General features: G+C 42.5%; 3 protein-coding genes across 5 annotated transcripts in view; 2 read left to right on the forward strand and 1 right to left on the reverse strand.

The window, feature by feature from the left end:
- Window positions 1-1,157, forward strand: part of focad (focadhesin) — a 37,505-nt gene extending 36,348 nt beyond the window's left edge. Inside the window, exon 45 of the mRNA XM_044022059.1 lies at window positions 154-1,157. Coding sequence (XP_043877994.1) covers window positions 154-227 — 74 coding nt within the window. The 3' untranslated portion in view covers window positions 228-1,157. The remainder of the gene's footprint in view (window positions 1-153) is intronic.
- Window positions 442-5,488, reverse strand: hacd4 (3-hydroxyacyl-CoA dehydratase 4). Of its 2 annotated transcripts, none has more exons than XM_044022065.1 (7): window positions 5,192-5,488; window positions 4,376-4,482; window positions 4,154-4,281; window positions 3,944-4,053; window positions 2,813-2,919; window positions 1,827-1,934; window positions 442-1,065 (listed from the first exon to the last, which is right to left on the reverse strand). In XM_044022065.1, the coding sequence occupies exons 1-7, from the start codon at window positions 5,458-5,460 to the stop codon at window positions 983-985; spliced, it is 912 nt and encodes a 303-aa protein (XP_043878000.1). In that variant the 5' UTR covers window positions 5,461-5,488; the 3' UTR covers window positions 442-982. The 2 variants fall into 2 exon arrangements, with proteins under 2 accessions (XP_043878000.1, XP_043878001.1); XM_044022066.1 differs by having other exon boundaries at window positions 5,196-5,368.
- Window positions 4,456-21,078, forward strand: lg3h4orf54 (linkage group 3 C4orf54 homolog). Of its 2 annotated transcripts, XM_044022060.1 has the most exons (5): window positions 4,456-4,520; window positions 6,709-6,814; window positions 9,872-9,926; window positions 10,574-15,401; window positions 20,776-21,078. In XM_044022060.1, the coding sequence occupies exon 4, from the start codon at window positions 10,797-10,799 to the stop codon at window positions 15,387-15,389; it is 4,593 nt and encodes a 1,530-aa protein (XP_043877995.1). In that variant the 5' UTR covers window positions 4,456-4,520; window positions 6,709-6,814; window positions 9,872-9,926; window positions 10,574-10,796; the 3' UTR covers window positions 15,390-15,401; window positions 20,776-21,078. The 2 variants fall into 2 exon arrangements, with proteins under 2 accessions (XP_043877995.1, XP_043877996.1); XM_044022061.1 differs by lacking the exon at window positions 9,872-9,926.
- The last annotated feature ends 2,402 nt before the right edge of the window (window positions 21,079-23,480 follow it).

Raw genomic sequence — 23,480 nt, forward strand, 5'->3', positions numbered from 1 at the left:
TACTGGAAAGAGTTTCCAAATTAAGAATACAGACTGTGTCTTTTCCTGTTCCACTTCCATCACACAGTCACCACGGCAACAAACAAACATGAGGAAAATGTCATTGTGGTTTATATGATCGTCTTCTTTGTGTTGTTGTTGTTGTGCTTTCAGCTGCTCTGTTGGCACTCAAGTCCTCCACTGAGTTCAAGAAGAAGGCCGTGTGGACCAGAGCTTACGGGTGGTAGCCCTCAGAGAATGTAACCATGGCAACACATACACAGTGCCTGCAACACGCAGAGCTGCGTCTGTCCTGCCCGAGCTTGTGGGACATGGACAGAGTGACGGCAGCAGATGTGTGGAGGCTCGCTGCGGCTTTTATGAGCTCGGATAGAAACAGGCATTAAACCAAATCCTGCTTTTGTGGCTCCTGGATCTTTCAAAAAACATGGACAAATCAAATTCAGATTTGTTGAAGTCCTCAACTTTCAAGTTTATTTGACCCTGTTTAACATCAGTCCTGAGTGATCTCATCACAAGTGTACAGTCCAAGTCTGAACGCACCCAGTTCCCGAGTACGTCCTCGGGTCACACATTCATAGTTGGCATTTTTTGGAATTCACTAGACCTCGCCTCTTCAGGTGATGCACTCTGAACTGCTCCAGTTTTTACACTTCTCAGCAACCATATTTTGAGTTAATTGTCGCCACCACCGCGTTTGGTTTAAATGGTATTTCATGTTTTTCCCCCAACTAATTTTTTCTCATACAACTCACACAATCACAGGATGTCGTACACAGCCATACTATTAAAACATAATTATGTCCTTGCAAACAGTGCGTTTGCATGTTGAACATCCACACAACAGAAGAGGGACAGTGTTCTCACCCAACACTGTCCACTTGTAATCAAATCTCTCTGGATGTATGTTAAATACCAGGTCTGAACAGAAACTGTGAGACTAAAATCCTCCGTGCCCATCCAGTTCTTTGTCTAAAATGTGTCATCTTCTTTTTATCTTGTTGTTCAACTTATCCAGGTGGCGCTGTCTCTCCTTCAGGAGCTGCCACACGGTCACCGTGGCTCCTGAAAAGACAACATGCGGGCAGAATAAGAATATTGTGTCTATGCTAATGCTGCATACATGCAACTGTCTGTGCATGTGATCTCTGCAGATATGAAAGGTCATGTATGTAAACAAACAAACAAAAGTATTATACATGTATTTAGACATGAAATGATCATGATGTGTCATTAGGAAGGGGTGAAATCATGGTAAAGTGTGGCTCCACTGACAACATGGTGCGGCCATCACAATATCAAAATAAAGTTTCATCATTGCGTCACAAACTTTCTGTTCTAAAAAGTCTCAGTACCCATCTCTTAAACCTCTCAACCAGAGAAGAAAAATAAGGAACGCAGTCAAGTTTGCGACAAATTATTTCGGATTTGTTTCTTCCAGAAAAGGAAGCAACACGGGAACTTCTTCCTCGTTCATTCGTGGCCTTTTCGTCTCCTCTGAATGTCGGAAACGATTGAGAGATTTGGCATCTGGGAGGCTCTGCGACGCCACAACGAGAAATCTAACATGTACACGCAAAGAACCCAGAAGAAGAACATTCAGGCAAGAGGTGACGTCACACGAGAGGCAGAAAACTAGTTCCCTTTGAATTAACACAAGCTTTTCCGGCTGTGTTCTCACACGGAAATTTGACGAGGGAGCTGGCACAAGAAGTAGTTCTGGAATATGGCCAAATTGATTCTTGTGGAGACGTGTCCATGCAGTCCATCTGGATCGTTTTTTTTAGGAATTTGTAGTACAATGAACACTGGATAACTGATCTTACCAAGAACGAGAACAGGCAGGTAGAACAGCAGGATGAAGGGGGGATGAATGGGGATTGAGTTTGGTCCTGCTGCCTCAAGTAAAGGCAGGGCCTGGTACAAAGTGACACCTGAGAAGATGAGAGAGTAGAAAATAATCCATTAATTGTCCATTATACATTATCTTCAAATGTGACTGTATTTACCATGTTTAAAAGTACATTCCCCCTCAGGGAGTTTGCGAGTTGTGATATTTATGCTAACATATTCAAAGAAGTCACTTATTCGGTCGATGCTATGTCAATACATTATCATATCTCATCGAAACTGACTTTATGAGCTAAGTTTGTGGTACTACGTTAACATACCACCACTTTGTCTGTGGCATTATCCTTGCCTTTGCGAATCGTGGTCTCACAAAGTTCACGAGTACCATTTTTAGAAGGCACCGAAAGTAAAATAGATTATTTAAATCCGTACTAAAAACGTCTCTAAAAAGTTCTTTAAAGTATGCATTAAAAGCCATGTCCGATGTTAACTTTTTCGACTAGTCAAAAGTGTTGACACACTAGTTGTTGCTCCCTGAAAAATCACCTAATAACTGACTGAGGTGATGTTTTGGGTCCTAGCACTGGCCTGAAATGTCACCTGGTTGGTACTAAAGACATTTTTGCTTCTAGTTTTATGTCAATTCTGCCCAGCACCAAGTATTTACTAAAATTGGATGTGAGTACTTGTGAATAATTTTGTTTCAATGCCACTGTGACAAAGTAAGTGTGTCTGGTTGCAGTTAACAACACTGTCCCCTCACACATGGACTAAACCGGACTGCCCTTTTTACACACACTTCCTGACATTTTATCATCACCTCTGCTTTGTCAACTCATTTCCTGTATGCACACCATTTCCCTTGCACAACGCCAGCCTGCAATACGTTACGAGTGAAGCGTAGCTGGTACTGTGTTTTGTTTCTCAGGTCAGTGGCAGAAGTGAAGGTTGGAATCGTCACCTTCTGTGGCAACTGACAGGACATACAGGGGGATCCAGAGTGTGTAGCGGGTCCTCAGCATGGTGACCGACGGTGTGCCCATGACTCGCAGCAGCTCATGTGGATATCTGTCATCAAACGGCACACATTTAAGTTACGATTCCGGCACAGTTCTTTTAACATTTTATGATAGATATCATTAACCTTTCTGTATCTCTGACACCGTATTCAGTTCAGCAAAGGCCTGTTTTCTTGCTGTTCCTCTCCATATACCTTTGTAGTGAACATAACCTGTGCAACCAGTTGGTTCACATGGTGCCTGACAAGATCTAACAGGAGTAGGTTTAACCTCAGTGGAATAAATGACTTTGTAATGTCATAGGGTTTGCTCATATATGCAGTATTATACTCCATTATAGGGATGCACAGAGGTTTTAATGAGCTTAGACTGATGAGTTTTGCAGGGAACTATTGATGGGGGGTGGTGATCGGTACAGTGAAATATTGTGATTTTTGTGTGTCAGTTTTTTATTCTTTTTTCAAACTGATGTTTTCGTGGATTAGCATAAACATCCATTGACCTTTCTGTCCACGAGATGGTGCCAAGTGCTCACCCTCAGTAGAGCTGTTGTGTATGTAAATCACAATATATGATTTCATAAATGTCAAGTAATTTTGCAATATGTCGTGACTTAAATATCGTGATATAATCGTATCGTGGAGCCTCTGGCGATTCCCACCCCTACTGGGAACCCAAGAAAGACCAGTGTAGACATGTTAGTGTCTTCTTTGTCTTCTTAATTTTTGGCATTGATGCATATTCTGACCCTTAGCATAGCCATTAGCCTGGAATGTTCATAGCGAACCTTACTTTTTACAGTGTGGGACAGCGTTCAACATCTTTTAATCATTTACATCAATTGGGAATGGGTAAGTGTTGTAACATAGTCACTAGTTGTTTTCTTGTTCTTCTGAGTTGTTTTTAGTGCATAGCTAACATCGCAATTCATGCAGGGATGAAAAACACCATACAGCTGCTGTTTTCTGGATTATGCTGAAGAGTTTATCTGGAATTATTGATCAATAATGCTGAATATCCTGTCTGTGTGAAATATATTTCAAGACAGAACACTCTATAAGTGACATTTCTACCGTAAAAGGTCCAAGATGTTCCACAACAAGAACTGGACACACACAACTGGTTCACTCTGGATCTCCTCCAACATGATGACCAGGATCAGCAGGAGGTTCTTCTCCGTAACCTGAAAAAGAAAGTGTAACGCAGAACTGTTTACTTACTAAACATGCAATCGCATGTTTAGTAAGGGGATTCCAGCGAGGTTATAGGTCTTGATGACTCACTTGGATGAAGCGAGGAAGGAGTCTGGCTTTCTCAATCCCATCTGCGATGTGGAAAAGCTCGAGGATGGAGAGCAGCTGGCAGAGGCTCATCACAAAGCCCACAGAGTGGAATGTATCTGCTATGGCATCTGAGAAGTTCAACAGCATATTTTATCATTCTAGCACAATCCAAGTTATTCCTGCTTCCCTCAAGTGTGTCTAATTTTCTCTGTTAAAGGTCACCTTTGCCAAAAGTCAGGAACCTGGCGATGGTGTTGGACAGGATCCATGTGTGGCCACAGAACTGGAACAGGTTATAAGAGAAGATGTAAACAAACCTGAAGCTGAACCTGCAAATGAAAAGCAAAATTCTTGGATCACTTCATTGGTAAGTTGCCACTTTTTTTTGTTAATTATGATTGGAGATTTTGCATTGTTTGACTTTTTATTGGGACCAGTTTAAATAGCATCAACAGTCTTTTTGTTTTTTAAGCTTTTACTAATAATTTATGCATATAGTTTTCTAAATCAGTGGTTCTCGAACTTTTTACACCAAGCACCACCTGAGAAAATATTGAGCTCTTGAAGTGAATGCAGTGGCATAAATAGACAAGTTAGCTCCTCCCCAAGTACCACCAGAGGAAGCTTGCGTACCACAGTTTGAGAACAATGCTTCTAAATAACGTGCCTAAAATACAGTCTCCTTGGATATGGCTAGTTTAACTATTCAAAACAATATCAATGTGTCGTATTATGTACAAATTTGCTCCCCATATATAAAGGTTGGAAAACACTAGACTAAGAAATCCCTTTCTTTACCTTAGAATCATGCATAAACGTGCTGTATTGGGATATTTAGTGATGATTTATCTAACACTTGTCCACCATTATGCTTGTTAGCTTGTTAGTTGAATTCAGTCTTCTGCGCAAAGATTTAGGTGTTTTTTTGGGATTGGAAACAGACTTGCCTGTCATTCCTTAACACGCCCTAAGAAAAACACAGCATTCCTCCCACTGTAAGAACTCACACAATGCTGCAGCTCTCACTCAAATACTCACGTACATTTCTCCCCCTGTCGTCTTGCCTTTGTCGCTTGTGTTTGCCAGTAAAGAGGGATCAGCAGCAGCAGCTCAGAATCCCAGTGTGAGTTGGAGCGGAGACATTTTTTTTTTTTTTTACCCCAGCTTCTCCTCAGTAAAGACCTGCCTCTTACTTCATCCTCCCTCACAAGTGGCAGCAGAAAAATGCTGCAATATCTCTGTTTGGTTGTTGTTTCTTCAGGCTGGTTGGAGCTGTCATTACTTAACAGAAAGCAGGAAGTTGACATTCCATGTGTGAAAGTTTGACATGGAATAGTCCAACCCTCTGAGAGACAAGTATGAGCTGAATTTCAAGAACACAAGAAAACAAAGGCACACATACTTTCATTAAAGGTCCAGTGTGCGACATTTAGTCAGATTTACTTGCCATAATGTAATTATGTATTATTATATTATCTGTATAAGTGTTTCATCAATTTGAATTTGTAATAATATGTAGTTTTTGCAAGAGCCTTGTTGTACAGAGGCAGCTATCTTGCCCAAATGCTACTTTATTTTTTGCTTCTTCTTCTACACTTTAAGGTGTAATGCCGCCCTCCTCAGTTTGAACGTCTTAACCACAGTTCACAAAGTTCCATATGCCGAAGCTTGCTTTGAAAACAAACAAACAAACAACATAATTTCTGGTATGTGAAGGCTACTGTACTTCCATAAAGAGCTTAGGATAGGGAAGGTTTCCACGAGTCCTTGAAATCCTTGAAAGTGTGCGAGTTATATAGACATGGGTAATAAAAAGTGCTTGAATTTTGTGCAAGAAAGCAGTTGAGTTGATATTTCGGTAATGGTCTCCCTTGTTTGTTACGACGCCACCTACTGTTTCATGCCATAGGATGTCCTGAGGTCTTGTTTGTGCCACATTTTAAATGATTCTCTTTAGATAAAGCATCCACAAGGGTAAACTGGTCTGTAATAATATCATAGTTACTGGTAGTGATTACTTAATCCTTGAGATTAAATGAAGGTTTGTACTGATTTTGAAAGAATTTCCTCACAATGTTCTAAAATGGAGAAACCTAAACAATTCTAATGGTTACTGGTGCTACTCAGTAACACAGTATGCAGTGCGCTCTAGTGGTGGACAGAAAAACCTACACTACAGAGGATTCAGTTCAGTATTTCTCCTGAACATTAGCTCCACTGAAGCAGCACATGACAACAACCAATACTGTTATTACTAGAGATGAAGAGTTTGGAATTAGTAAATAACAGTGGTTTTTGGCCAAAAGTGATTCCAACACATGAAGCATCATTTCTTCTTGGGTTATGTTGTCCTTAAAGTGTCTGAAGCTAACAATGTGGCATTTCTTCTAGACCAGAGTGTCCAGTTTAACGAAAGAGATCAAAGGGGATGTAAAGTGTATGATCTATGAGATGTCACTTTGCAGATAAATGATCAGCGACAGATGGAGAACAGATTAGTGTGGGTTCTAAGAGTCTCTGGACCTAACACCTTTATATATCCTCTGAAATTACAGATGATTTTCTGTATCAAATGCTGCGCTGGACTCAAGAACCTGCACAGTGTGACCTTTCTGACCAGGCCAGCATAGTAAAGCTGTGGTGACATTCTGCAGCTCAATGGTAAGACACAAAATAGACGTAGTCTGTCAGTTGCACTGACAAAATGCTACGATATACAGAATATTATAAAGACACAATCTTTCCTCCATTTTATTTGACAATAAATCATTGAAATTTGGCTCTTAACTATCGTGCTAAATTTCTGTTTTCATCTTTAAAGGCTGGGTAGCTGGCATGAGAGCGGACATAAACCTGTGATTCACTGGTGTTAAATGGGAAGTCCCGGGGATTTAATATCATACTTCACTCACATACTGGATTTCCCATGGTGCAATTTGATAATGTCTCGGGTTAGAGCGTGGTTGTTATAACACTTGTAACTCTTTCTGACTCTAATTAAATCCTTAATGACATTACAGACATTATATGGACATGACTTAATCATTGTATAGACTTTCATGTCATGCAGAGAAAATCGGAGACTTATTGTAAGTCGCTTTGGATAAAAGCATCTGCTAAATGACATGTAATGTAATGTTTTAATTAGCCCTTGAATTTCAACAGATAGATAAGCAACTAGTGATAGATGATATTTAGCGAAGTAGCTAACAGTAGATAGTTAGCTGAGTAAGTAATAGATAGTCAAGCTAGAATGTAGATAGTTAGCTAAGCAGCTAGTGATAGATTGATAGATAGTTAGCTAAGCAGCTAGTGATAGATAGTTTTTACATTATTGTTGGTCAATTTTTATTGTTTTTATGTTTTGGGTTTACTGTGCTTTTTGAGGCAGATAAACAGTTAGCCAGCTATCCAGTGAAGAGTTTAAAAGAGACAGTAAATCTGTAACATATTGCTCAGGTGCCTCTGAACGACGGTTAAAAGCAGATGAGCTGAGCGGAGTGAAATTTCTGGATAAGTCTATTAGCGGCTAAAGAAGACGTCCTGCTGTGTCCAGATGACTTTCACAAGCTATTTCATACAGTATATGACCTAAGTGTTCATGATATGCTTTTACAGTATACATGTTACTGCCATGAAGCTATGTAGACTCTGACGAGGACTATTCATGGTTAAATTCCATCTTCAAAATATAATGTAACACACGGATTAACATAAAGAAGATATAAAATATGTAACATTTCTAGGCCGTGGTCATGTTTTATCGTGTTTATTATTATCAGGTTATTTTATAGTTGTGCTTCTATTTTTATGATTTTAACTTTGCCCTTTGTAACTTTATTTTGCGTTATGTTTTGGAGATGTACAGTGGACTGTGACAGTGATTGCAGTGAAAAGTACTGGAGTATTTAGCGGTGCACTCCTCTCCTCAACCACTTATGTCGCCTTCTTAATTCTTTTTGATGAATGCTGCGACATGATGGACTGTCTGCTGTTTTAATGTGGACTCCAGAAGTAACTGTATCTCCTCAAGACCTGCAGTCACCAGGCGGTCGCTAAAATAGTGTGCTAAATATATCCTGTTTGTGCAGCCGGGATAAAAGTAACTGTGCTGCAGTCAACATGTAGATCAACATATGAGGTTGTTCATGCTACTGGACCCAGTGAACCCCATATTTATACAAAGAAATGTCTGAAAAATTTGTGTCAAGTTTAAAGTCGACCTTATAGTAGCTTGTTAGGGACATGTGGACACACTAGCCTTCTCACCCCATTAATCCATAAATGTTATTTTATGTATAGATGTACATCCCAAAATGTCTTTGCCCTCCTAGGTGGAAGTAATATACTGTCCAAATACACAAACACAAAATGGTTTAATGTCTGAAGACATATTTGCCGACCCCTTAGACAAGTGTCAACTTAAAAGCAGCAGCCGTTACATAGTTTCAGTGACTCTAGCAGCTCATATATGTTAGGTTTTTTGACACATGTAGAGCAGAGTTTCATCCACTCAGGCTTCAGGAGTCCTCTCTGGTTTCCCATTCACTGTCTACAGTAGTTATACACTGCTGACAGTGGGAGGGGGAGTGGGGACATGTTTTGCCTACCAACAGCGACAGTAATCATGGACTGCTGGTGAATTCCGGCTCCTGCTGCCAGAGAAACATCAGCATGCCCAGTTATTCATTCCAATTAGACTGGACTTCCTGGCGGACGTCCTGACACTGACAGTGGTGCTGCCACCCATGGACATGTTTCATTCTAATTTACACCAATGCAATAATCTGAAACAAAACAGAAAAACAACTCTGTTTTACTAAATTAATGAGATCATGTCCATAAAAATCTAATTTTGTTCTCTTTAGACTTACCACGATAATTCTTCCAAAGAAATCTTAATTGGCTGTTTTTTGAATTAACAGGATACTTTACAAAATAAAAGCTTTCAATCCCAAAACAAAGTGGATTAACATAAGTAAGCGGGGCATATTTGCTGCAATTAGATTCTCATTATAATTGTAATTCAATCAGTCGCGGTGTCGTAGCGATGCATCGCTCGCTGTCTGAAAAGTTGCAGACTGCTGCTTTAACTACGGGGCTCACAGTAAAATCATCAGATAGACACCGTCCTTCATGAGTCCTTAGAGGAGAATTATGAGAGATTGAACCTGACCTATTTATGCTGTGGAACCTCAGGCATCTGTGAAAGGGGCCCCTGGCCTCAGACTGGCCCCCATTGACACAGACTAACCTGCTCAGATCCACAGCGGTGGGACGTGACCAGCAGCTCAGTCCACTCTGAAGTGAGTTGTTGCTGAGTTGTTGTCACTTGGGTGTTTATCTGCTAGACTGTCTCCATGTGAGGTGACACAAAACCCCTGCACACACACACACACACATCCTCTCGTCTGACATGACTGCACTTTTAACATTTTACAGTGGAGCCTACATTTGAGCTGCACATGTATTTTTAAAAACAGCCAGTGAGGTGAGGTGTGTGTCTGCACAGACATGTTATCATGTTATCCACTGATACCTCAGATGTGCTTGTGCTAAATTTACTTGTCATTAGATGTGTTAGATAGGGTCTGTTGTCACAGCAACCACGATACAAAGTGAAACTGTGGTCATAAAGTGGTGATGGTTAAAATGAGCAAAAACAAGTAATATGATAGTATAACAAAAACATAATGCTACTGTTTTCTCTATTCTCAGAAAGACCTGCAGGCTATTTTTTTACATCTGGGACAGATGACTTTGGTGGTCAAAGGTCAGAAGAAACTTTCACTTACACAAACTGCATTAGCCTGCTTTTTATTGCATAATGATCTCTCTACTATAGTACTATAGTATAGTTTTCCACCCAAGCTTCAATCAAAATATTGCACATCACTCACCCAATAATCACGCAATAATAGGCCCCTTAAAATGAGAGAATAAATACATTAAACCAAGCAACAACAAAATAAATTACAGGACAATTCAATGAATAAATACCTTGGGTGATATTTCAGCTAATAGAGATGATTACATGTAAAAACAAAAACAAAAAAATCAACAACTTCAACATTTCAACTAAGTCAGTTGGAGAGATACATTCAGACATTATTGCACCATTTTACCGTTTTGTTTTGGGTTGTTTTCCCCTGCAGCTGCTACAGCTGAGTCCGGCTCCTGGAGCCCCCCAAACTTGATTGAGACACCCCTGGATTAACCTAAAATAATAAAAAATAAAAGGAAAACATAAGATTTTTTGCATTCTATGTTCCGCTTTCCCAAAATTATATATGCACTTTGATTTGTGTTTTTACTTTAATTTGCCCATTTTTGCATGCTGGTCCTCTATGGGTCTGCAAACCCCAGCTTGAGAACCGTGTGGCCCAGACAGTAGTCAGTGATGTCTCCGCTCTGTTTTAGATACGCTGCTTTGGGCTTCATGATGCGCGGAGCTGGAATGTTTGGAGCGGCTCCATGTCATCAGCGAGACTGCGCTGTGCGCGCACTGCACCAGCTCGTGTCTTGAGGGACAGAGGACAGATCCTGGGTGGGGAAGGGGGGTTGGTGGGGGGGCTCATCCATCTCTGTCGCTTCTTGTCTGTCGGAAACTCAATGTAAAGAACTATCAGCGGCCACTTCAGCCATGGACACGGAGCAGAGCTGCGTGGAGACACCGGCGACTCTCCAGGCGGTGAAGTATGTGCTCCAAAAACCGGCGCACGGACACGATGATGCACCGGAGAAGACGGAGGAAAGCAAATACGCCGATTTGGAGTTGGGGTATGTGAGGACAGGCGGGACAGGAGCGGGGAAAGACTGTCGCTTTGGCCCAAGAAACCAAATGTCTGTCCTTACTGACAAGAGCAGCGCAAGAGCTCCGTGCGCAACGGCACCAAACCGTGACTTGGCGATAAAAAGGGAAATTGAAACTATAAATAAGGATGATTCTGATGTTGGGAAACGCACGGGGGCTGTGCTGGAGGGTCCCATTGATCCTTTGTCGTCATCAATTCATCATCATCTTCACGCAAAGTCAGAGGAGGAGGACAAACGCGCGCGCGCCATGACGCAGCCAGGTAAACCTGGAAGCGATAAAAACCAGAAAACGCCAGAAGGAGAAGAAGAATTACACTGTGGGGACTTTTATCTGAGCTGGAGGAGCGAGTCTGATGATTTTGAGGAGGAGGGTGACGATGTCACCGTGGTGCTTTCTGATGACAGCGTCCCGTGCGCAACAGAGGACGAGTCCCATTACATTACGACGCACGAGATCCAGCTGTGTGAGCTCTCCGACCACGAGGGGGACTACGACCCCGGGGTGGGCTCCTCCACCAGCTGGGAGGATGACAATCAGGTGTACACGTTTGTCGATTACGCGGCTCTGGACAGGGATGGAGCGATGGGGGAGAGCAGCGGGGACGGCGGCCGTGAAGGCGCAGCAACAGTCAGCACTCTGCTGGAAAGTGATCTGTGCGATGCGGCCAAGATCTCCAGTTCAGATGAGAGTGTGTCAAAGATCCAGCAGCAGCAGAGCAGCGGCTCCGGCGCGAGACAGATCCACCTGTCAATCACAGCCACTTCTCGAGCTATAAATGACCCTGGCAACGTCCAAGAAGAGGGAAATATTCTTTATCATGCCAGGCGCTCCGGGGACATGAGTCGTTATGTGTTGAAGGGGGTTGATGCGAAGGCTGAGACGCTGTGTGACAAGGCAAAGTGTTTCATAGCTCTGCCCGGACGCGTTCACTTTGGCGGCAAATTGAGGGGGAAAGAGGTCACCGGGTATTCCAGCGGTGCGTCCAGCGCCGTGAGTGAGCTGGACGACGCTGACAAGGAGGTGCGCAACCTGACAGCCAAAGCCTTCAAGAGTCTGGCTTATCCTTACTTTAACGCCTTCGGTTTCAGCACCTCCAGTGAGTCCTCAGCATCAGACCGTGGCATCAACAGGTGGTCCACGTTTGTCGACCTGAAGTATGGCAACATGAATGTGCCGCATCAGGGCCTGGACCAAAGTGTTGTCTCCCGCCAGAACTCGTTTGAAATAGCCAAGAACTTAGAGAATATAGGTTATAAGGGCATCGCGCTGGCAAACATCAAACCGCCCACCAGCAAAATATTCACTCTGCGTGGGGATCCCCACAGCGCGTCATCATCCACCAAGAAAATAGAGCTGATGGGGAAATTCAACCAGGGCCACAGTGGAGTGATTACACTCACAGAGACGCTGAATTTTCGGTGCAATGTCAACTCGGGAATGCCCGGCGGTGAAAGACGCACGGACTTTGCACAAAACGCTGCAGGATCACGTTCCACGGATGAAGTTACCGACAGTTTTCCAAGCGCGCAGAGGAGAGAGGCCAGCAAGCCGCCGTCTAAAACCATGGAAGGCACTCACAAGAAAGCCATCTTCGCCTCGAGCCTCATTAAAAATGTGATTTCTAAGAAGATGCAGTTCGAGCAGGAGCGCAAGATGGAGAGAGGGGAGATAAGTGAGCCGCTCCACGCGCCTTCTCCGTGCTTTGTGCACCATGAGAGCGACGGTGTCCACAGGGGAAAAGGGAGCAGGGAGCTGCACACACAGAGCTCCAGGTTGTCAGAGAGCAGCTCCGACTTTACCATAATGTGCTTGGATGAATTAGGGGACATCGTGGACAGCGGCTCGTGTGATACGAAGAGCGACTCTCGCAGACACGACGCACCAGAAACTAATTTGGAGCCGCCGGCGAACGAGGTTGGAATTGACACTAAAAAAGGCGCATTGGACGCGTCTAAAAACACGCTCCTCCGCAGCCAGAATAGCGCGTTCAGATGCTGGAAGGACGAGGAGCTAGAGTTTCAGAAGGATCGTAAAAACGATCAAACTCAGGAGGAGAAGCCGCCGTCAGTTGACAACAAAGCTGGCGAGGGGGACCAGAGCTCCGCGGAGAGTGGCAAAGCCACCAAAATGTCTCATTTGTTTGTGCCAAGTATCCAGCTGCTGCAAAGTGACGGAGAAGCCGGAGAGCAGCTGCAGAGCAGAGATGACTCTCCGTGCGAGGGTGATGAAGACACCAAGCTGCGCTCTGACAACACTCTATGCGTCGCAGACTCCAGGAGAACTACATCCAAATCTCCCGAAATTAAAATCAACTTAAGGAGCGTCAGGGACAACAAAGCGGAGCCTTTCAGCGTCTCCAAGCTGCGCGCTCCGAATATAGGCTGTAACGCAGCGAGCCTCGCCAGAACAGACGAGTTAAAAAGCCAAGTGCTGGCTGCAGCTCTGAAGGGTGAGTCCTCTGACAAAGTGCCACATTTCATGGTTAGAGACATTAGAGATAATAAAGGCAAACTGCAAACACCCATTCACCAAGTGAGGGACGTGCGTAAACTGGTTAAAAGCTCCTATCACTTTGTTTCTCTGGATAACAACGAGAACAAATCAAACTTAGCCTCAGTGGAGAGTCACGCAGAGCAGAAGAAGCAAATGCCACATCGGAATCTCAATTCTGTGTCACCTATTGTGATTAAATGTCAGTCTGTGAATACAAATAGCAACATCAAGCAATGTGAGAGTTTTGATTTATCCAAACAAGAAACACTGGAGGTAGACAGATCATCTCCAGAGGGCGCCAAAAGCATTCCACTGCAGTGGGCAGCAGGGAGAGCAGCCATTAATAATTCCTCAGAGGGAGGCGTTGGTTCAAAAACTGAGAGCAGATTAGGTTCAAAGAAACTGGAAAAAATATCAGACATAATAGAGAAGAAGCCTGAATCAAAAATGGCAAATCAGGTGGCTTTGGAGAAACTCCAGGCGGCTGTGAAGACCATGGAGCAGCTCTATGTGTTTGATAAGAATGAGTGGAAAAGGAAAAACAAGCCTCTGCTTCTAACAGACAGCCACGTGCTTCCACTGTTAGCCGGAGAGGATCATGGGCAACCTGAGGAGGATGGAGCCAGAGGGTTCATCATGGACAAGATAGTCAGAAGAGACTCATGTCCCAGCACAACAGACAAGTTGCCACCATCAACATCATCAGTGGCCGCAGCGGTGGGAGCAGCAGCGGGAGCACTGGTCTGTGGTGAGAACCTGCCAAAGCGGGACGACAAAGACCTTTTTAAGGACCTTCCGACGTCCAGCAGCTTTGACGACAGGCTCTTTGCTAAGACAGTGCAAACCACTGGCAGTAAAACCACTGGCAGTAAAAACATGTTCAGCCTCAGCTCAAGCTTCAAGGCTTCCACATCCGCGAAGGTGACTCAGCCAAACAACGTCACACAAACACCTTTCAGTGACAAATACTTTGTCCCAAAATCCCCCAAACGGCCCACATCCTTAAAAGTCAGCCAGCCGAGGTATAGCCGAAATGAAGGCCCCGAATGGAAGGAGGTGGACAGATCTTCACAGGACAATGAGAACTACCTAACCATTCCGCTCAAATCCCAAGCCAGCAGCAGTAGACAGCCCGCACCTGCAGATAATACATCATTGTTTACATCCACCACTCACTCGCAGCATACCACTCCTCCTGGATACTTGAGATCTGGTACCAGGGGCCTGGAAGACCACAGTCAGACACCAAAGCACTCCAGCATTGTGATGGGGACGTGTACTCCAGAAATCCCTCCTGCTACCATCTACCACTCCTTGCCATTGGGCATGTCCACTAATCAGCCACAAATGTACTGCTTCTCCCCGGCAATCACCCCTGCTCCCACCATAGACCCCTTCCAGGCCACGCAGAGGAAGATGCTCCTGGATCCCACCACTGGGAACTACTACCTGGTGGACACTCCGGTGCAGCCGGCCAGCAAGCGTCTCTTCGACCCAGAAACAGGGCAGTATGTAGATGTGCCCATGCCACAGCCTCCCATGACCCCTCTGCCCATGCCCATCTCACCTTTGGCCCTCAGTCCTGGAGCATACGGACATACTTATATGATCTACCCAGGATTTATGCCCACACCTTCAGTAATCCCGGCCCGGACACTGGTGCAGTCACAGATGTCGATGCATTCAGAGGTGGAGAAGGCGTCGTCGCAGCAGACTGAGGGCATGTACATGGAGAGCCCCTTCTACATGGCCACAGGGAAGTCTCCCCACGTAGCTTCTGGTGTTCAACAGCAGGCCACCACCAACAGGCCAGTGCAGGGCTTCAACCAGCCGGTAATCAGCGTCATGTCCCAGCAGGGGCCACGGATAATTGCCCCGCCTTCCTTTGATGGGACCACCATGAGCTTTGTGGTGGAACACAGATGAACAGCTGCTCAGGTGAGTCAAGTTAACATATACAACGATGGTGTCGGACTGAATTTACATTTTAATCTTTTCAAATGAAGACCATCATAGCAGAACAATCTGATAAGAAAAAGGAAAATGTTTGGTCTTCAAAATTGACAAATCCTAGGACTTCATCCTCCTGTTCGTTGTTGCTTTGTATTTTAGGCCATTTACAAAAGATGCAGTACATACATTTTAAAGACATGACTACAAGAGTATAGTAGTCAATATTTTGATGGTTTCTGGGCTGTCTAAAATGACTAAAGTGTACTCCTTGTGGTGCTCCCAAGCTTGGATAAATGGCAGGTTTATCCAAGCTTGGATAACAATTCTGCCTGGTGACCCCTAGAGAGGGAGAAGCCGGAATAAAAAAGAAATTGATATGATCTTGTGGGTAATGTTCCATATAACGCAGCAAAAACTGTATTACAGCAAGACTTGAAATCTCTATAAATGTCGGAATCATTGCAAATACCAAATCAATCAACTCCATATTTATAATGTCATAACATATATTTCTGCATTCCGTGTCCATTAGCATTCCATCAGTGCATTCACTCCTGCAGTCCAGTTCATAATAAAATTAAGTTCTGTGACCTCCTGGCATTCCACACATGTGCACCTGATCCCACAGTCCATTCCAGTGTATCGTCGTAGCATGTTAGCATTAGACATGTTTGGTTTGTGTGATCACAAATGTTCGGGTTGCACATGAACAACCACTCAGGTTAGTAGATTCAGCCTTTTTTTTTTCTACCATATGGATTTATTACAACCTGTAGTAGTAAGTGAAGGAAGGCAACATCATGGTTCCCTTTGTTTTGTTTTGTTTTCAACAAAGTAGTGTTTTTTAATAGGATTACTCAGTACTCAGCAGCACATGGACATATGCTGCTATACTAAGAAACTCAGAGTTGTGTGGAACTGATAGGCTTAATCAGCATTGTGTGAACTTGTTTTGCAATGGTTTGAATGTGGAATATTGAAAGTGGAACTTTGCAAGGCTGGTCACTCTTTCATAGTACATATTTTATGAAAGTCAGTCCGAAGTTTACTCGTGTGTGGCCCCTCAGTCATATCCTCTTCCTCGCTTCCTCCGACAACGGTTTTCTCTACTTCATTTTTATGGGCTCTGCCTTGATGAACATCTAAAATAACACTATAGCTGCCTTGATCTTATAGCCGGTACATTGCTAGCTGGCTAGTGTGTGTGTGTGTTTGTGTTTGTGTGTGTGTGTGTGTAGTGACGTGAAGCAACTCTGTCGGCAGCCTTGAACTTGCAAGGCTGGTTTTCTGCTAACAAACAGTAGAGGGGGGTGGAGACAGCCCGCAATCTCCCCACAACAAGACACTTAACTATCTAAAAAAAAAAGGTTACGCAGTACAGCTTAAACAATAACACAAAAAGTCATTTCTTCATCATGAAACATGTGCATCTGAGCCCCTCAGCAGTAGCTGGTGAATTCTGATTTCACAGCAGATGTAGAGGATTAGATTGATATACACTTCTTCACTGGCAAGGTGTGCATGTGGCATGTCGGACATGTAGTGAAAGGTCAGGCGGTGGCAGGTGTCTGTTATGTGTGTATACACGGCGAGCTTCAGCTGCTGCCGGACATCGACGGGCTGCCTGGCAGGTCAGAGTCGCAGCAGGGTCAGCTGGCTTTTTATAGGACCAGTCATTTGAAGACAGAGCGAGAGTGAGAGGACGGGTTCATGTGGCCACTGATCGGCAATTACATAAACACAACGTGTGGCATGGCAGCACATAACCTTGGCTGAACATTTGGAGTTCCCCTTCTCATCGGCGTACGACACACCCACATACTGAAGGGATCAGTTTTGTTTATAAAGTCAATAGTCTACAGTGTGACCGGCTGGTGAAAAGAAACTGAAAGGTTGCTAATTTAAATCTTGAGTGTCAAGTCTGGATGAGCCGTTCCAATACTCAGATATTGGACCAGCTTGATCGTCAAAAGGTAACTGTTTCAGATGGATATAAATATTAGTAGATAATCATTGTAGGGATATTGGACATGGAAAAAGTGACATAAGGCCATCACTAGTGTCAATAAGGGTTGGGTACAGTACTAAGAGTTTAAGAGTTTCATGTGCATGTGATATGAGAAGACAGGATGCGGTCAGCAGAAGCAGACAACCACAGTTGCTTGCGTTTGTTTCTCTTCCCCTACAAGAAAAGTGTAAGTGCCCCAGTCAATGCAGTTCAAACCAGAAAACTAAAATGTATACACTGTTTGTTAGAAAACCCAAATTTGTGCTGCAAAAGATTAAACATGAATCGTACAGGACAGATGAGAAGGAAGTTTGACTGAGTCCTATCACTTTATCAGATTAAGAGAGACTTTGGACTGTGACTAACCCAAGGTGGGTACACTACATGACGCATTATACTATATATAATACCCAAGTTGTTTAACTTGCTGAATTGAACTAAAAACAACAACTACTGCCAGAAAGTTTGAAATAATTCCTGGTATTCCCTGCCATGTTTGCTATGCTAGTCTGTCATGCTGAAAGACTGGTTTCTTCAGTTTTGTGCATCATCACTATTGGCAGTTGGTTATCTTAGTTTACTGTGATAAATTCCCCGACATGACTCCTCCCATTAAGTAAGTGTCAAACCAGGGCACAGTTTGTAACTGTTCTTCACTGAGGAGACGGACGCAGCGAAGGACGGCAGGATTCAAACCCACCACTCTCACCATACAGGAACAAACACAGGGGGGGAGGGAACTGGCAATATTGAAATTCTGCTTTGCTGACTCAAAGGAACTTTTTCGAACTTCTTCTCTAAACACGGAAATAGAGATCAAGGGATCTCTATTTCCGTGTTTCATTCGGATAGATCATGGCTCACCGATTAAAACAGGGCCTTACTTGTCCGGTCTGTTTTGACATTTTCAAAGACCCTGTTGTGCTGTCATGCAGCCACAGCTTCTGCAAAGACTGCTTGCAGACCTGGTGGGCAGACAAAGTGATTCGTGAGTGTCCAGTTTGTAAAAGAACAACAGAGAGTGAGCCACTGTGTAACCTGACCTTGAAGAACCTGTGTGAAGATTTCTCTCAGGAGGTTTCTCTACGAGAGAACGCCACCTCAGCACCAGGGGATGGCTGCAGTCTGCACTCTGAGAAACTAAGGCTTTTCTGTTTGGATCATCAGCAGCCAGTGTGTGTTGTCTGTCGTGACTCAAAAACACATGCCAAACACAGATTCCGGCCCATTGATGAAGCTGCAGAGGAGTACAGGAAAAGGCTCAGGGAATCCTTAAAGCCCCTCCAGGAAAAACTTGAGCGCATGAGTCAAGTTCAAGTTGACTGGGATCTCATGGAAAAGGAAATTAAGATGCAGGCACAGATTGCAGAGACGCGGATTAAAGAAGAGTTCAAGAGGCTTCGGTGTTTTCTACAACAAGAAGAAGTGACCAGGATCGCTGCGTTGAAGATGGAAGAGGGACAGAAGAGCAGCGTGATGAGGTTGAGGATTAGGACTCTGAAAGGAGAAATATCAGCACTTTCAGAAGCAATCAGAACCACAGAGCAGGAACTTAAAACTGTAGATGTTGCATTTCTACACAATTTCAAGGCTACAGTGAAAAAAGTAAAGCAGCAGCCCCAGCAGGGTGATCCACAGTTAGCTCCTGGATCTTTGTTAGACATAGCAAAGCATACAGGAAACCTTGCCTACAAGATATGGGACGAGATGAAGGACATGGTCACCTATACCCCTGTGATTCTGGACCCAAACACAGCTGAAAGACATCTTCAACTTGGTGAAGATCTGAGAAGTGTAACATATGACGAGAAAGAACTTGCACGTCTGAAAAACCCAGACCGGTTTGATTGTTTTTTCACAGTCCTGGGATCAGAGAGTATTAACTCAGGGACTCTGACCTGGGATGTGAAAGTTACAGAGGATGCAAACTGGGCAGTGGGCGTGATTACAGAATCTGGTAACAGGTGGGGGGATGTACAGACCGGTACCTGGGAAGTCTGGTTTGACGACAATAAATACAAAGCATTTGCTCCACCACACACAGATAAAGTTCTCTCTGTGAAGAAAACGATCCAGAGGATCCAAGTTCATCTCGACTGGAACAGAGGAAAGCTGTCGTTCTCAGACCCGCTTACAAACACCAACATTTATACTTTCTCACAGACTTTCACCGAAAGGTTGTTTCCTTTCATTAACACGCAAAGCAAGACACCATTGAGTATATTACCAGTGAAAATCAAGGTAGAGTTTTGTCCTGTAGACAAGTAAGTTACTGGTCATCATGAGGATCATGACAAGGATGATAAGATCTTTATTTTCTCAAGAATCAAATCTAATGTGCTACCGAACAGAAGGACTTACTTTCACTTTCATCTGTCAGAACAAATAACATTTTGTGTAAAGAGGGACACACCCAAGTTCAGACCAACACCCAAGGGCAAGTCAGTGGGAAAACTTGACTATACTATAACCAAACTCTACATGACTGACAAACACCAATGCACTACAATGGACTTTGTTGTTGCTGCTGTTGTGGATCTGCTGGGACCAGATTTTGGGGGAAAAAAAAACAAAAAAACTTTTTCAGTCTTTCTCTCTGGCCTGGGATAAAATAACTGATATCAATTTGGGATCACAGCTTACTCTGATGCATGCACTGGATATAAAACTGGATGTACTGTATGCACCTGGAAGGTGAAGCCAATGTGGAAGTGCCTGAACCTGTATTCTCTTGAATGGCCACCAGAGGGGGACTCCCCTGGTTTGTATGTAAGTCTGTCACAAAATGACAAATGAAATGAAAACTTTTCACTTAAATTGTAACATTCCCAAACGTTTTCCTGAATATTTTATATTCTCCATGTCTTGTTTTATGTCTTCTTCAATACTACATGCCGTCCATTTTTGGTCAATCATCTAAGGCCTTGTTTGGAATGAAGCTCAAATCGGATTTGTTAGCATATTCGATCAGAATCTGATCTTCCTGACTAACTGTTCACATTATAAATTCTACGTGATCAATTCTGATCTGTGTGTGTGCATATTGAGATTGTCTAGTCTTAAAGCACTGTGTTCCATCATCTGGCAAAAATAGGACACTCACAAATTTTCTGCGATAGCAACAGACTGACGGAACAACGAACCATTGACTAAAGTGGATGCTACAGGGGAAGGCGCTTATCTCAGTGACTGAGGACAACCCTTCAGATTTCTTTACTTACAACACTGTGGTGTCTTGCTAACTTCATGTAATTTCCTACCTAGAATAAACATACCTTTGGTTTCTTGTTGATGTTGTGTTCAAACGCGCTAACAGAAGTGTCTTTTTGTTCTTTTTTATGTCTCCTACAGGCCTAAACTCTGGATGGAAGCTGGATTCTTCTCCTGTCTCTTATTTACATCCTGCTTCACTTGTTTCTATTTGTACATAATGTTTATAAGGTTTCTTCAGTGTTTTATTTTATGTAGTCACTTCACAGAAATGCGATATAAAGGGACAATTCAGGAATGTTGTATGAAGTACTAACAAATAGTCAGCGCTGACTGCTATTCTATGAAAAGTCTATGACATGTTTGCCACCTGTTCTCACTATAAGACAGACTTTTCTGGCTGGAAACTGAAGTTTGTGTTGCTTTGTGGACCGATTACTCACCCACACCAAAGTCCATAGAGAAAATCACTGATTTTACATCACAGCTGCCTCAAACAGTAACTTCAAATGTGTTCTTTTGTAACTTTGGTGTGACTTTTGATGATTCCAATTTACCCAAGTGACACCAACTTACCAAATAAGTCAGGAGGAGACCAGCGACTCCCGTGTACTCATGAGCTACATACAGTATAAACGTAGATTTTCTTATGGACTTTGGTGCAGGAAAGTGGGTACTTTACACGCTGAGGTTTCCAGTAGAAAATGCTGTCTAACATTTAGATAAAGTGGTAAACATATTCATATTTTTTGGTCAAGTTGTGTTGTTTTTTTGTGGGGGGGATATTTTGTTGTGTATTTTTGTAGAAGATCAAATGAGACTGGGCTCCAGCATGATGATAATAATATAATGATTTTCTTTTTTATAATAATAGTATATTTAGCCATGCACTTTTCCTGCATCCAGGCAGAACCTATTTGTGTGTTTGTGTGCATTCACATGTCCCGTTTCACATAAAAAAAAGTCAAATCTTTGCTGTGTTTTTTCACTGGGATGTAAAGTTCTGTCCAGCAGACGACGCCGTGTGTGATTTACAAACTGGTTCACACTTTCCTGGTGACTTTGTTGACTTAAAATTGTCTATTTGTACATAAAAGTTCACAGACTGCGGACCTGCTGGACAGTCCATATTTTATTTTATTTTATTTTTTGATGCTGAAAATATGCAACTTTATTGTCATTTTAACTCAATCATTTATGCATTTGCTTAACACAAATCCAACAACTTTTATTTTTGAATGGATGCTTCATTGTTGTATTTAAAAATAAAAATAGTCTTGTTTAATTTAGAGGTGTTTTATTTTGACACGTGTTTTATTAAGTTTGTTTTAAAGGTGTAGATTTAAGGATTTGCTAAAATTAAAGACTAAACACAAAAAATATGGTTAAATACTGTACCTTAAAATAAATTGCTAGCCAACTGTATTTACATACATTACTTTTTAAATACTCTTTCTCACACTTTACAAGTCTGATATGATATTAGTGTTTCAGTACTAAAACTGTCAGACCTTTAATAATTTTCTCTGTATTGTTTTTTTTTGTCACTGCAGCAGTTTGTGTACATGTACAAATTGTGTTTTCCCTCGGGTGTCATGAGGGCATGATACCTCCAAGTATGATTCTGGGACTTTTGTAGTTTCTTGTGTATGAACCATGTGGACAGACAGATGATGACTGACGTGACTGTGGGTAAAAGAGCGTAGGACGATGTTATTTTGGAGTGATGTGGTGGTGGTGGCACAGTGGAGGAAGAGAAATGTGAACTCAAAAATGAAAATGTGGACAGTTGAAAGTTGATTTGATGGAAAATGTATTTGCAGAATGTACAGAATTCAGATGTTTTGTGCGTCACATATACTGTCTGGTATATTAGATAGATACTGTTTATAAATAGGGTTTGTGAATCTTGGAAATTCAATAAACATAAAAAACAACCTTTTGCAAAACCTGTTTCTTGCTTTTGATGAAAAAAACATTTTTTTTTTCACCATATCACATTTTTTATTTGTACATCATGCAGACATTTTTTAAAACAAACAAACAAATTAATTGCTGAAAATTTCGACGCAGTGCGGTAGATGAGAAGTGGGAACTAATGAGCTGATGTGCAACTGGAGAAGTCGCTGGCATGTGTGCAAGTGAAAACTGACTTAGCACCACTGAGGCTGGAATGTGCGTGTAGAAGGCCTCAGTGCAGTCTGGCTATAGGCTTGTTTAGAAACTGGGTTAGCAAGTCAGGGAATGCAGTATCATGTTACAATGCTCTGACTGCATGTATATACTGTATATATCTAATATATACACATAAACACACACAGAGCCTGCTGTGCAGCCCACTTCATTTGAATTTTCAGTTTGAACTGCAATTTAAAATCAATTACGTATGTGTTTTGTCAACTTACACATACGTAATAGACAGAAGTTGTCATAAATCGATCAATCACTGTCTATGTAGTGCTTTACAATAAAAGGTGCTCCAAGTGCTTCACATAAAAAGGAATAATAATTTAAAAAAAAAACACTTGATAAGTTATTAGCTGTAAAATACACAATAAGAAGTAAGAAAAACTAATAAACCAATACAATAATAATCAATGGGGGTCCAGTAACGGCAGGGGGCAGTGTTCCACCACCATGATGCTGCCTTCATGGACCATTCATGCATGTACTTCATTTTTTCATTCCATATATCTTCACTTTTGCTGCATTAATACAGATTAGCCACATGAATGCAATTTGTTTTAATGTATGTTGTTAATTGTCGACAGTATATAATGAAATTAATGATGGACTGAATTCTCTTCCATTTTAGGCTCCAATTATGAGAAAGTCAGAACTCAAAT

This window comes from Solea senegalensis, linkage group LG3, assembly GCF_019176455.1.
Source record: "Solea senegalensis isolate Sse05_10M linkage group LG3, IFAPA_SoseM_1, whole genome shotgun sequence".
Taxonomy (NCBI): Eukaryota; Metazoa; Chordata; class Actinopteri; order Pleuronectiformes; family Soleidae; genus Solea; species Solea senegalensis.

Excerpts from the sequence above, each read along its gene's own strand:
- hacd4 (XM_044022065.1), bottom strand. The coding sequence starts at position 5,460 with ATGTCAACTTCCTGCTTTCTGTTAAGTAATGACAGCTCCAACCAGCCT. Across the intron at positions 4,282-4,375 it reads GTTCCTGACTTTTGGCAAAG|ATGCCATAGCAGATACATTC; the intron begins GTGACCTTTAAC and ends TGAACTTCTCAG. Across the intron at positions 1,935-2,812 it reads CCTGTCAGTTGCCACAGAAG|GTGTCACTTTGTACCAGGCC; the intron begins GTGACGATTCCA and ends TCATCTTCTCAG.
- lg3h4orf54 (XM_044022060.1), top strand. The coding sequence starts at position 10,797 with ATGGACACGGAGCAGAGCTGCGTGGAGACACCGGCGACTCTCCAGGCG.